The 12,893-nt window shown below is 40.3% G+C and overlaps 1 protein-coding gene across 3 annotated transcripts in view; it reads right to left on the bottom strand.

Annotated features, from left to right (window-relative positions):
* RAPGEF4 (Rap guanine nucleotide exchange factor 4) overlaps positions 1-12,893 on the bottom strand; it is a 277,773-nt gene that overhangs the window by 48,357 nt on the left and 216,523 nt on the right. For all 3 annotated transcript variants that reach the window (XM_019727445.3, XM_019727446.3, XM_019727453.3), the window contains 5 exons: positions 11,946-12,006; positions 10,172-10,248; positions 9,609-9,755; positions 7,743-7,858; positions 2,349-2,437 (listed from right to left, as the gene is read on the bottom strand). In XM_019727445.3, the coding sequence (XP_019583004.3) occupies positions 2,349-2,437; positions 7,743-7,858; positions 9,609-9,755; positions 10,172-10,248; positions 11,946-12,006 (490 nt within the window). The remainder of the gene's footprint in view (positions 1-2,348; positions 2,438-7,742; positions 7,859-9,608; positions 9,756-10,171; positions 10,249-11,945; positions 12,007-12,893) is intronic.

Raw genomic sequence — 12,893 nt, 5'->3', positions numbered from 1 at the left:
TATCATATCACTTAATACGATTATACTCATTTAAATATAAGGGATGAATATAATCTCAAACTGTCATCACTCAGTGTCCCCGGTCGTTTCAGTACCATTACACTGAACCTGAGAAAATGCAGAGAAGGTACCAGACAGAAGTTGTATGGAACTTTTTTTCTTAAGTACAAAAGGACTTTGGCTTGTCTGAGTTACTACCATCCAGGGTCACCTTTATATGTTTCAAGTAGTCTCTGAGGTGATGCTTGCTTCTAAGGCTCCCAGAAGGTCTGTGCTGTAGAACACTTTACATTTTGCTAAGCTGGAGATTTCAGGAGGGTACTTCCCTCTGGGGAGCTGGTCACTTAGCATGGTAACTACCCAGCACCCACATTTCACCATGGCTTTTTTGTTCTCTACTCATATGCAGTAACTCTTCCTAAATATTTGTGAGAACTGATTATTTTAAAAAATCACTTCCTGCTAGAAGATGGTTTCCCAAGTCCCTTGATTATTCATGCTGGTCACAGAAGTAAAACGTCCAGGAAATTAGACTAACTGATGTATACGCTAGTCCAGCAGACCCAGACTGCTTGATCTTCCTTACCCATTTCTAGGTCATTATTAATGTTGTACCTCAGAACGGGAGAGCTTTGTCCACAGTCGCTAGTTACTAGACACCAGCCTTCCTTCAGGGCCACTTCAAAGGCTATATTCTCCCTGAAACTTTGCCTAGTGCCCTCAGCCGGTGCTCCTAAATCATGTTCTTCCTTATGTTCCAGCTATTTGCAGATTCCTTTACATCCTCTAGTAGGTTATAAAATTCTGAGGCTAGGAGGGTGCTTTCTTGTTCACACGGCCTAGACTACAGCATCCAGCTTAGTGCTTGCCTGACGACATAAGTCTCAGCAAATATGGAACCAAAATGAATTGCCCTGGAGCCAGAGATCCTGGCTTTTATATCAACTACTCCCTAATTAATTTGCTACATAAAGAAATATCTCAGATGATCTATTTATAAAATGAGAAACTAGAATGAGGAGATGAAATAAGAAGTAAATCAGTGCTAAAATACTTTCAGGAGGTATATAAATAATAATAATAATAATAATAATAATAATAACTCTACCTTGAGTATATTGCAAAGATGATGGAAATGGACTTTGAACTATCACTAGGTTTTTTAGATAAATCTTTGAACTTCTCTTAGAAAAATCTTCTTCTGTGGAGCTCAGAGTACTTAAAATATTAACCCATTATTCTGAGACACAGGTCAGTAGTATAGGATTTTTTTCTTTTTTAAGCTGAATGTGAGCTGTTCCAAAGTCATGTACGAGATGGTTCCCCCAAAGGGGAGAACGGAATCATAACTTAGTTCACTGGCGAGATTCACCTCAAATATCTGTGTCTTACTTAATAAGACTGGTGCACTGTAAGGCAGTATTATAAGCTGGATTTTGTCACCTCCAAAAGAATGTTTAAGTCCTAACCCCCAGAACCTCAGAACGTGGCCTTATTTGGAAATAGGGTCTTTGCAGGTATTGTCAAGTTAAGGTCATGAATCCGATATGACTGGTGTCCTTAAAAAGGGGACATTTGGGCACGGAGACAGATCACAGAAGGAAGACTATGTGAAGAGACACAGAAAAAAACATGTGAGGGTGAAAGCAGAGATCAGGGTGATGCGTCTACAAGCCAAGGAACACCACAGATTACCAGCAAACCACCAGAGGTCAGGAGAGGCATGGAATATATTCTCCCTCACAGCCCTCAAAAGAAACTGACCCTGCCATCACCTTGACCTCAGCCTTCTAGCCTACAGAACTGTGAGACAATACATTTCCGTTGTTTAAGCAGCCTAGTTTGTGGTACTTTGTTACAGCAGCCCTAGGTAACTAATATGGTTGTGTTTAGTTACACTCTGGGACAGCCCAAGAATCTACAACTGTAGACAGAACCATTTCACTCCCAGTTGGAGCAAGGTTGTGCCTTTTGTGTAAGCAGCAGCAAATCCTTTACGGGAATAGGTAGAATTTAAATTATAACCTACTAGATGCTTATGGAAGGTGAATTTAAATGATAACTGAAGAGATGCCTATGGAAGGCAACCCTAATATGTATGAATGAGACTGAGCCATTCACAAAGAATCACCAGGATGGGAGCGGGCAGAAGATGGTCAGAGGACGGTCAGAGGATGGTCAGAAAGATTACTCCCCGCTTGGGCCACATAGGGACGCTCTTCTCAAGTTGTTACACATACTCCCCTTCTAAAACTGCTTCGGCTACACACACTGACAATAAATCCAGAATTTTGGTTTTACAATATTCTGCATTGAAATGGACACACAAAACTGTTCTAGGTATTTACCTGTTGCTTCATTTAAAGCTGGCTCAAGGCGTATTGTTTCTAGAAAATGCTCTAAAATTTTTTCAGGTGTTCCTGACATCACAGTATACCTGGATAAGAAACAAAACATTATTAACTTTTCAAAAGTGGTCAAACCATTAATAAATAACCTTTCATATATCTAAGATCTCTTTTTTTTTTTTTTTTTTTTTTTGAGATCCCAGGGAACCATATCGACTTATGGACCATATTCTCCTTATGGTAAGAGAGACCATGTACCTTGCCAAAGTCACACAGGAAGATAATGGGAAAACTGCAAACTGAAGTAATTACTAAAAATGTAACTCTTTTTTCCCTACATGGGACTAAAGTAAACTTCTTGGAGAGTGGCTCCAGCAGGCTGGGAACTGAGCAACTCCAGCCTTGTTCCGCGGGGAATGCAAAGGCACATGTGAATCCCAGGGCAGTTCAGGTCAGGCAAGGGGAGCTGGTTAGGGGATGAGGGGAAGTGACTGTAAACTAGATTATCCATATATGGGTTACTTGTAGCCTGATTTCAGTCCCTTACTGGATTTCCCTGCCTATTTCTGGAATGCTCTGTCTTTCCCAACTGTACACTGGTATGTGCTTTGGAAATATAGCTAAGAATAAAATAAAAGAAAACAAAACAAAACCCAAACACCAATGGGCAAACAAGCAAACCCCAGTAGCATCTGAATAGCAAATCAACCAGCAATAAAAAAAATTCACATAATTAATTTCAGTGTCAAATATCAAGTATTTGGCAGGAGGGGGGCTGTCTTTATTCCAGAAGCTCTGTCCATGGAGCTCTTCAATCAACACAGAAAGATTTATTTTTCAGATTGAATGTGGGTTATTTAAAAGTCATATTCAAGATGGCAAAAAGACAGTTTATTAAAAATATATGCAAAATACATTAAGATGATCTGGGGCTCCTATTCCAAAACTCAGACTTTACCTTTCTACTTGGCATCTCACATAAAGCCAAAGTGACAGGGAAGAAAACCAGCAATGAAAAGAAAATTCTCTTATGAGCAGAAAGCACTAGTAGAATTCAGCTCCAGGAGAATCCAGATTTCTCTGCTTCCTCACCAACATCCTTTCCTTGCCTGTTTCAGACCTTGGAGGAAGTGTGTGCAGGTCCCAAGAATGTCCCTAACACGTTAAATCCCCAGGTCTTAACCTTCTGCCTGAGGGAGTGAAGACGAGGCAATTCAACATGTGACCCTGTGCATGTGAAAATGGAGTAAGGAAGCAACCTCGGTGATGAACGAGGTAACAGATGCAGTTTACCTAGAAGGCACCATTAGCTAAAACCTCTCTCTCTCTCTCTCTCTCTCTCTCTCTCTCTCTCTCAATCTCTCTCTCTCTCTCTCTCTCTCTCTCTCTCTCTCTCTCTCTCTCTCTCTCCCTCTCTCTGTATGTGCACACACAAGACCAAAGGAAGCTGAAGAGTTAAATCTCTGAGGAAACCTGGCCTTAGAAACTAGAAAAGGAAAGGGAGAATAGAAAAAATACATACTTTAATCTCAAAAGCAGGACCCCTTTCTCAAAGTAAATAAGGTAGAAGACAATGATTTTTCCTTTTGTAGACGACAGCTATTTGAGGAAAGGAGAGGGCATATCTATAAATAACCTACGACACTTAAACGGAGAAAATTGCTGAGTTCATTCAGTAATTCCTGAAATATATGATTCTTTGATAGTGCTTAGATGAGCTGGAAGGGGAGCAGCCTTTGGCCACATAATAAGGAACTGGGGTTGGAAAGGGCACTTAGCATCTGCCAAATGTTTACTATGCCCCAGACAATGAGGTGGGCACTGAACACTGTCCTCATGTTTATTTCTGCTGGTTAAATATTATCTTTATTCTGCAGGTGGAGAAACTGCTCTGCAAGGGGAGGCTTCAGGCCCCCGGTCACACAGTTAGTAAATGTGAGCTCTCCGCTGCAAGCCCAGGTCTGGCTTCGGAGCCCAAGTGCATCTCATGGTGCTGCTCTGCCCGGCAAAAGGTTCTCTGGTGGACACCACATCTAGGTCCCCTGAGGTCATTCTGACAGGAAGTGTGCTGTGCAGTGAAAAACCCCTCTGAGTAGAACTTGTTTGCTCGTTACTGAAAACGAGTTTTAGCTAAATGAGAGTATAAATATATTACATAAAAAAGCAGTTCCTTGTTATTTACTGTGGCATTGGGCAACTGATACATCAGTTTGAAATTTGTTCTCTCGTCAAAAGTTTAATTCTGATAGAAGGTTGGCTTCACAGTCTGACGTTCTTTGTTGGGCCATCCTTTAGCTAGGTTATTATGTCTGGCCAAAAAGAATAAAGACCACAGTGGCAAGCCAGGTATCCTATCACAGCACTAGAGAGAGGTGGTCCCTCTAAACTCTGCCCATCTGGTCAATCGCAGACACCGGGGATCCTTCTTTCTCTACCAAAGGCTCCCTCTGCTGGTACAGCAGCTGTGGCTGCCTTACCCATTCTCTCCCGCTCGCTAAACTCCACAGAAGGCTGTTCAGGTGTTGACATTCTTTTACGGCAGGGAACTCTTTAAGAGGGAAGGCCAGGGAGCCTCTGGCCAGACATAGCCGTCTGTGATCTTGCAGCTCTGGGTCTGGCTGAAACATCACGTTATTGCTTTGTTTCAGGCTGGACACTGCCAGGCGCCTCCTGCTTGACCTCTGTTTAAATGAGGGACTTGAAGACCAGACAGCATGGCTCTTTTCAGTTTATTGCATGAAGGAGCTACTCTAGTCCAAGTTAAAGAGAACCCCAACTGGTTACATTAGCCAAGCTGTGAGATTATAAGCTTATGACAGAAAATCTCTTCCTGACACCAAGTCTGGAAATAAGGACAAAAAAAGAGGTGGTGGTGGAGAGGCCTGAAAAGAGATTATTTTTTTTGCAAACAGGATGGAGTTGAACAACAGGGTGGTTTGATAGTCCAAAGAAAAAGTAACACAGTAACGAAAACAGGAATAGTCATTTCAAATTCTGTCTTTCTTACTAAAACCACAAAACCACAGAGCAGAAGATAACCAACATGGTAAATTTTTGAGGGTTCCGTATAGTTTACACATCACGAGAAAGACTGCCCTGCTGTTGACATTTTAATATCACCCTCAGAGTTGAGTGGCTTGGGCAGAATCAGGCAATTTTGAAACTATTCTGGATTTCTCAGGGGAAAAATGAATTAGAAAAATAACATTATTATCAGCCAACAGCGACCCTCTTTGAGCTCAAAGAGGACAATTTCTGAGGAGACAGAGGCCCTAAAGGTTCCTAAATTTTAAGTCCATGCAGAGACATGACTGTTGCCATTTTATCGAAGTTATCCAGAATATCAGGCCAAAATTCACTTACATGGCCTCGCCTTTTCAACTCTGGTCTGGCTTGGGAAAACGCAACATGGAAAATACCCCTTGAGAGAGTGGGATTTTATTCTTCAGGAAATTGATTTTGCATATATTATTTTGTACTCAACAATACTTCTTAAATGGTGTGCTGTGAACACACACAAGTTTTTTAATTATATAAGAACTTTGGATTGGCTTACAAAGACACAAATAAGAAGATATAACAGAAATCAGATCCAGGCCTAAAAGAAGTTTAATACACATGGCCTCTCCTTTTCTGTTCCCTTTAGTATGATTTCATAAAAAAAAAAAAAAAAAAAAAAAAAAAATCTATATTTGGAAGGTGCTCTGAATGGAAGATGTTGTAACAAGCAAATGCTTTTGATCATTCTGACATGCTATGAAGAGCTGAAGGAAGGGGCCTCCAGGGGACCTTGGTCAAATGTTTCAAGGTGAAGGAGAATTTTCAAGGTTTCATTTTTCAGGAGGCCAATTTTTCCTGAGACATCTGAGGCATTATTAAAGAATGCAGATTACCACTATGAAATGGTCTACTTACATTTAAAAGCACTAAAGAAAAATCACTGGGGATAGTCCCAACCTTCAGATAAAAATGTTTTCATTCTTGTCCTCTGTAGGCTGGAAGGACTATTAAAAACATTTGAGCAAGAACATTTTCACAAATGGATAGGAGTGAAAAATAAGAAAATAATAAAGAATTCTAGGTGGTCATTTGGTCGGTTTGTAAATAAAAGGATAGTTTTTATATAGTCCATTTTATGCCGTTTCTTTTGAAATACATTGGTTTGAAATGCTTACTAGATAGTGTTGAGGTGACAGTATTTATCTAGCATATTTTGCTATTGTAATCTGCGAGGCTAAAGGAGAAAAGGCATTGAAGCTGGTCAAGCTGGACTTGAATCCCAGCTCTACCATTACATGCTTTGTAATCTTGGGCAAGTAACTTGCTTCTCTGAATCTAAATTTTTCTGTCTGTTAAAAGGGGTGTAATAAAGGAGTACATAAAATATGCAAAATCTACTATGGCCAGTCAATAATATCATATGTCTTCCCATCTTCTTTGTAAATATGTGGATTCATCCAGACGAAAATGTTTGAGCCTCAGGCTTTTAGCCTAAACAAGAAAAAATCATCAGTTACAGTGAGTGTTCTGATTAGAGGGAATACCCCATTTACGTGGAGAATAAACAAAAATGACTTGGGATGCATTCTTTTTCAACATGTTATTTGGTGACATTTCTTTAGCTACAGAATTGGTGTTTTTATTATTCTAAGATTGAAAAATTAACCTTTATTTTAAAAGCGAGATGCTGTAACTTTCTGCAATGTCTTAGAGTTACCTTCCCAATTCTCCTGTCCTACCATTCAAATGTTGGTACATTTGACAAAAACGTCTCACGTAGGAAGCTGCAGCAAAAGGTGGAACTGAACATAGACGGTAAAGACCCAAGTTAAACAGGGACCTGAGAAATGTGAAGCAAGTACCCTTTTGACATTAGCAGGAATAAGTGTGGATCAGGCCAAATGGATGCTTCCGGGCTACAGTCAACAGACTGTCTTATATTTGAAACCTGGGTTTCTGTCAAAGATCCTTATTCTCATACCAAGATGAAAACACTTCTTGAGAAATCCTACATATGAAATTCAAATACCAAAGGTTCTCATCTTCTAGGGGCCAATGTATCCTTTGAGCTGCTAGGCATTCTGACTTCCACCGTTCTCTCTGATGCCTTCTGTTCCAAAGCTATTACAGTTGAACACTGTATACAGAGAGCACTTTTAGAGTAGGGGAACATTCTCCCCTGAATTACGCTAGGCAGCATGAAGCTCTACACAGTGCCAGAAATGGATACATTATACTCCGCAAAATGTGGGATTAGTCAATAGAGAGAAAAAGGTCACACACACACACGGCCATCTTCCACTACAAAGGGAGAACATGCTATTGTAGAAATGATGATACCACGTGAAAAGGTTAATCACAGTCTGGCAATGGCAGTGTTGGATGCAAACCTACTTTTGCTGAGGCTGTGAGTTCCCTTGATTAGGAGCCCTGTTCCCTGCTGGGACCTTCTCCAGCACCAGGACGTCCTGGTCATGTTCTTTCAGTCGGACTGTGTTCGCCTCCACGTCCTGCAAACACAAATTACACCACATACAGATGCTGCTGCTTTCTCAGACAATGGAAAACATTTCAAATGCTTCAGAAACTCATTTGGGACTTGTGATGCTAATTGTTGTGTCTACAAATTAAGTCATTTTCAAAGTCATGGGCTGGAACGGCCAGAGAGAGGACCAGATGAGGTTTGAGGTGTGTGGTTTCAAAGCTCTGATTTTTACCCCAGATTCAAAAAAATCAGCAGAGTGGAGAGGAGTGTGGTTGTGCTCTGAGAAACCTCTGTGGGAGGGTGGTATAGCAGGAAGAAAAAGGAGCGGTGCATTTGCTCTTTATAAAAATATGTGGCAAATATTTTTATAAGTGTCAGCCAAGTACTTTCATTCTGATTTTCTTCTGAGGGTATTTAATTTTGTCAGGAGTGGCACTTTTTCTCTCTAATCAAAAGACTTTAGTTTTTAAAAAATCAGTTTGAAATGAATTAAAACATTTTTCAGTTATTTTGAATAATTTTATAAATTATGTCAGTGATAGTGGACATAATGTGATTCTTTCAAAGACTGTGTTTTGGCTGAGTGTAAACTCCATGTGTGTAAACTTTAAAGGGTTAAAGTTTCCCTCTAAATTTCAGTGTCATCTTAAATAAATAATTGTAAAAATTTAATGTGTCTTTTCTCATCATTTGGTCACCATTTTAAAAGAGATTAGATGAGAACAAAGTTAAATTCCATGTGATACTTTTTTCCTGTATTATTCAATGGTATAGCTTTTAATTTAACTTTCTTTACTTTAAGAGAATGCATTCCTCAGACAAACTTGGGTGTCAGAAATTTTGCCACTGAAGGCAAATACGTAAGGCTGTGTAGGGATAGGTGTCCCTACAAGAAGAATGGAAAATGATGTTGTACATAATCATTAAATAATGTCAAATATATCTGAAAGCACAGAAGCTGCATTTAGGACTTTCAGGTAGGCTAGAGAAAGATGCTCAGACTGGGGGAGGCAGAGAAGGGAGTCTGTTCTGTGAGCCAGCAGGGAAGGCAACAGAGCACATGGTGGGGAAAGACCAGGGACCATCTCTTCTAAACATCACCTACTCTCACAAGTACCTTAACAAGCTTGGATCAGGCCCATCTGCAGAGCCAACTTTAAGTGCAATTTCATGGCTTCCTCTGCCACCCCAATTATTCTTTATCTACTTACTGAAGTCTGAAATTCGTTGAGTGTGAACCAATTTTGACATAAAGCACTTGTAATGAAAATGCTTGGTTGGAGTAACCACAATTGATGTTAATTCCCACTAAAATGTAATCACTTAATAAATCAAGAGACTGATGATATGAGAAAGGTTTGGATTTGGGAGGAGATCGGACGTAGAGACTAAGACGGTTTAGGATAGAGAAATACATGAATGGGAAACGACACAGAAGTGGAAGCCTAGGGTTGCAAAGAGAAACGTCTCACACTGACATTTGCCAAGGCAGTTCCTCTTTGTCTTTAATTCTCATGGACCGGCTAAGGTATGTGCAGAGTTGTTTGCTCTGGCATAGCACGTCACAGTTGCTGGAATACCCCTCTGGACCCCAGAAGGCACTCCAGCACGTGGAACATCCTAAGTCTGTGACCAAGGCTCTTTAGTCCCAGAGCATTCATTATTCACAGCATTGCTCAATTAACATGACACCCAACTCTTTGCTTATCTGGCAAAAGCAAAAAACGAGATCCCCCCCCCCCCCCCCCCCCCGTGTCACTTTGCCTTAGACTTACCCTCAGGATCCGGTTGAAATCCTCCTTGTCTACTCTTAAGAAATGGCAATTATCTTCTCGCAAGACGATAGAGGCAGCTCTTGGGGCATCATTCACTAGTGCTAACTTACCAAAGTCATCTCCCTCATGCAGGGTACAGACCACACCCTGGAGAAAGCAGAACAGTCAGATGGGGATGGTCCTGAAACGGAGCAAACACCCACCCACCTCATACCCCTTTGTCACTGAACACTGTGTATACAAATGGGCTATACCCAGGGATGCTTAATAGGAGTTACATAATTAAAATTATAATGTTTTGGTTTTCTTTCATTAGATAATAGAGGCTATGACCTAACTTAAATGTACACATTATAATCTATAAGGAGATAAGCCCCAGAAAGTTCAATAGTACTCTGAGTATTCTAATTTAGATAATTTATGATTACAGATGCTATAATGTCTTTTCTACAATGAGTAACAATGTTGTTGCAAGGCTAATTGTAGCACTACATTGTTGATACTTAGGGCCACACTAGTAAATGGAGCATAATAAAATTTCAAGAAGAAAAAGACATATATACCTTGCCATAAATGACTACATTCACTGATCCTTTTAGAATAATGTACCAGGAGGTACCTTCTTCTCCCTGGTTAAACACTAGATACAAAAAGATAAAAAGACTTATGACAAGAATAGAAGCACATCAATATAAATTACAGCTTATCAAATCACCATTTTTAAGTTTCCAGAATTACGCATTTATTCCAGAGGGAAAGAAATAACTGGCAAATACTAACTTATTCAGGTGGAATATTATTTCCTTTTCTATAGAACATGAAAGGAACAGAAACACTACTCTACTTGCTAGGCCTGGAAAGATCCATTTTCACTAGATATCAATTCACCAGCAATCCATTTCATTAAGCAATACACTTTCCCCCACAATTCATAAAAAGCTTATTATGCTATAGAAAATAGGTTTTAAAAGTAATCTAATTAGTAATGGAAGTTTGAAAACATGCAAACCAGCACTACATATTGTTTATGCATTGCATATCTACATATTTTTTAAAAAGTGGATTGGAATGATAACCACTACATATGGGGTAGGAGTTACCTAGGGGAGGAAAAGAGAAGAATAAGATAAAGGAGGGAACAAGGGGTTTTGAACTGTAGCTATAATTTCATTCTTTAGAAAATATGAAAAAAGTGGTATAATGTTAGTGTTCAATAAAGATGAAAAAGGTGCTTGTCATAATCTCTATTATTTGTTTGAAATACTTAAATATTTCATAATAAAATGAAAACTATCAGTAAGTTTAAATGAAAAGAATAAAAGACAAGTTGTGATCATAAAAAAAATTAACCTATAACATTGCAAGGAAGGAAATTTTTATTAAAATAAATATCAATGTTAGAAATACCATTTTTGATGACTGAAAAATGTTTTGAAATATAATTTTTATAGCTGGTTTTGCTTTTACAATTCATGCTCCCTAAGTATTTGACGAACAACTCAGTTTGAAGAAAGAGCAAGACTTTCCAGAGAATGTCTTTTGAAATGTTAGCAGGTGTCCATTAAAAAAGTGTTCTAAGTTTCACTAGGTATAGGAAGTGTCACTTGAAATGGAATGAACATTTGTCTTCATTGCAGAACTGAGAACCTTAGCACGCTGATGCATCTTATGGTTCTCCAAGGAAGATTAGAGAAGGTGGCATTTCCTGACCTCAGTAGACAACTAACTCTGCCTTTCAAGGACTTTGCAGATTAGTGGGAAATGCTAACCTACATAATTTTGTTCACATTTATTAATATCAGGTTTCAGTTTCTTCCTTCCAGATTTGAGCATAGAACTAAACTACAACCTGGATTCTGGAGAGATCCTATATATTAGTACTTTATAAGTATTTGGGTCAAAGAAATTCTCTCAGGCTTGGAGCTGATGGTGGAAGTGGAAGAAGAAAAAGAAAACAGGATAGTTTATGATTCTAACTAACAATCTCCAGAGATGGCTTAGTTCTACCAAAGCCACAAACTGAAGTGAGGTCATTGTGAAAGGGTCCTGCCTAGGACCCTGCCTGAAGGGCAGCAGTTTCGTCCCGCCCCCTTTAAACACTGCCTGAGCCGGTAGGTAAGGAGCCAGTGGAGACTCAGGCTGGTAACTGCTCCCAGGTTGGTACCAGAAAACCACCATGTTGCAGAATAACAACATGTGCTGGGAGTGATCACAGGTCCCCAAAAACAAAAGTGCCACAGGATGTCCTGCGAAGTCTGACCCAGGCCTAAGAGACGGGAGCATTTCCAGCAGGCTCCCGTGTCATCATAGAAATGTCCTATGACAGCTTTCACTTACACACGGTCCCTCCTTTGGCATGAGACTCAAAAATGAGAACGCCTGCTAACTCCCGTTTCACCTAGAAAAAAAAAGGAGAAAGAAAGAGAAAAGGCAAGATTTGGGGTGGGGAAGGCACACTCCCTTTCTGAACAGTCCTAACCCTAACTGTGCCCTTCTTTCCACACAGCCACCTCCGACTCTGCTTGCTGCTACTCTCATCTAGAACCACTTGCACTGGATTTGTCACTAGATTCTTAAAGCTCTTACAAAAGCTATCTTATAAGCTAATTCAGACAAGACAACATCCCTAGAGACTATTTAAAATATGGTTTCACATGTATAACCAGCCAACTTCCGTCTTGGGTGAGAACATCTACGCCATCATATGACTCTATTGCTATCAGAGGCTCTTCCTATGTAACGCCACAACAAAATTCGATATGTTGAGGGTGGATAATTAAGCTTAAATGTGTGAGCAGATTTATATTGCTAAATAGCTAAAAAAAAAAAAAAAAAAAAAATTTAATTCCAAATTATGGTCCCAAATATGGCTCTAGCTCCCTAAGAAGCAAGTAACCTGAGAATTCTCCCCAGTGCCTGATGCCTGGAGTTGAAGGGAGAAGAGGAGACTATTACAGTCCTCTCAGTTCCACCTGGGAAAATCTGAACAGGGGCATGCTGGGAGCTGGAGCACAGGTAGGCAAAAGGGTCTTTCCTCACTTTCCTCTACTGTGTGAGCTCGTGGGGACTATATACTCAGGGGCTCCCCCCACCCCCAGGTGAGGCTCTCAGGCACAAGGACCCCCCGCCCCCACCGCCCCCCACACATACCCCACCATGGATGGAGTGAGGATGCCAGGGCAGGGGTGGGCGGCCAGGGAGGCTGGGCTGGGCCACACCCCTCCACGGAGGTGAGCAAGCTTCCCAGCAGTGCACAGGGAGGAATGTGAAGGCAGCTCTGGTGGG

This window comes from Rhinolophus sinicus, chromosome 17 (genome assembly GCF_057876585.1).
Source record: "Rhinolophus sinicus isolate RSI-liver-muscle chromosome 17, RSI-T2T, whole genome shotgun sequence".
Lineage (NCBI taxonomy): Eukaryota > Metazoa > Chordata > Mammalia > Chiroptera > Rhinolophidae > Rhinolophus > Rhinolophus sinicus.
This window is presented reverse-complemented; position numbering and strand designations above follow the sequence as displayed.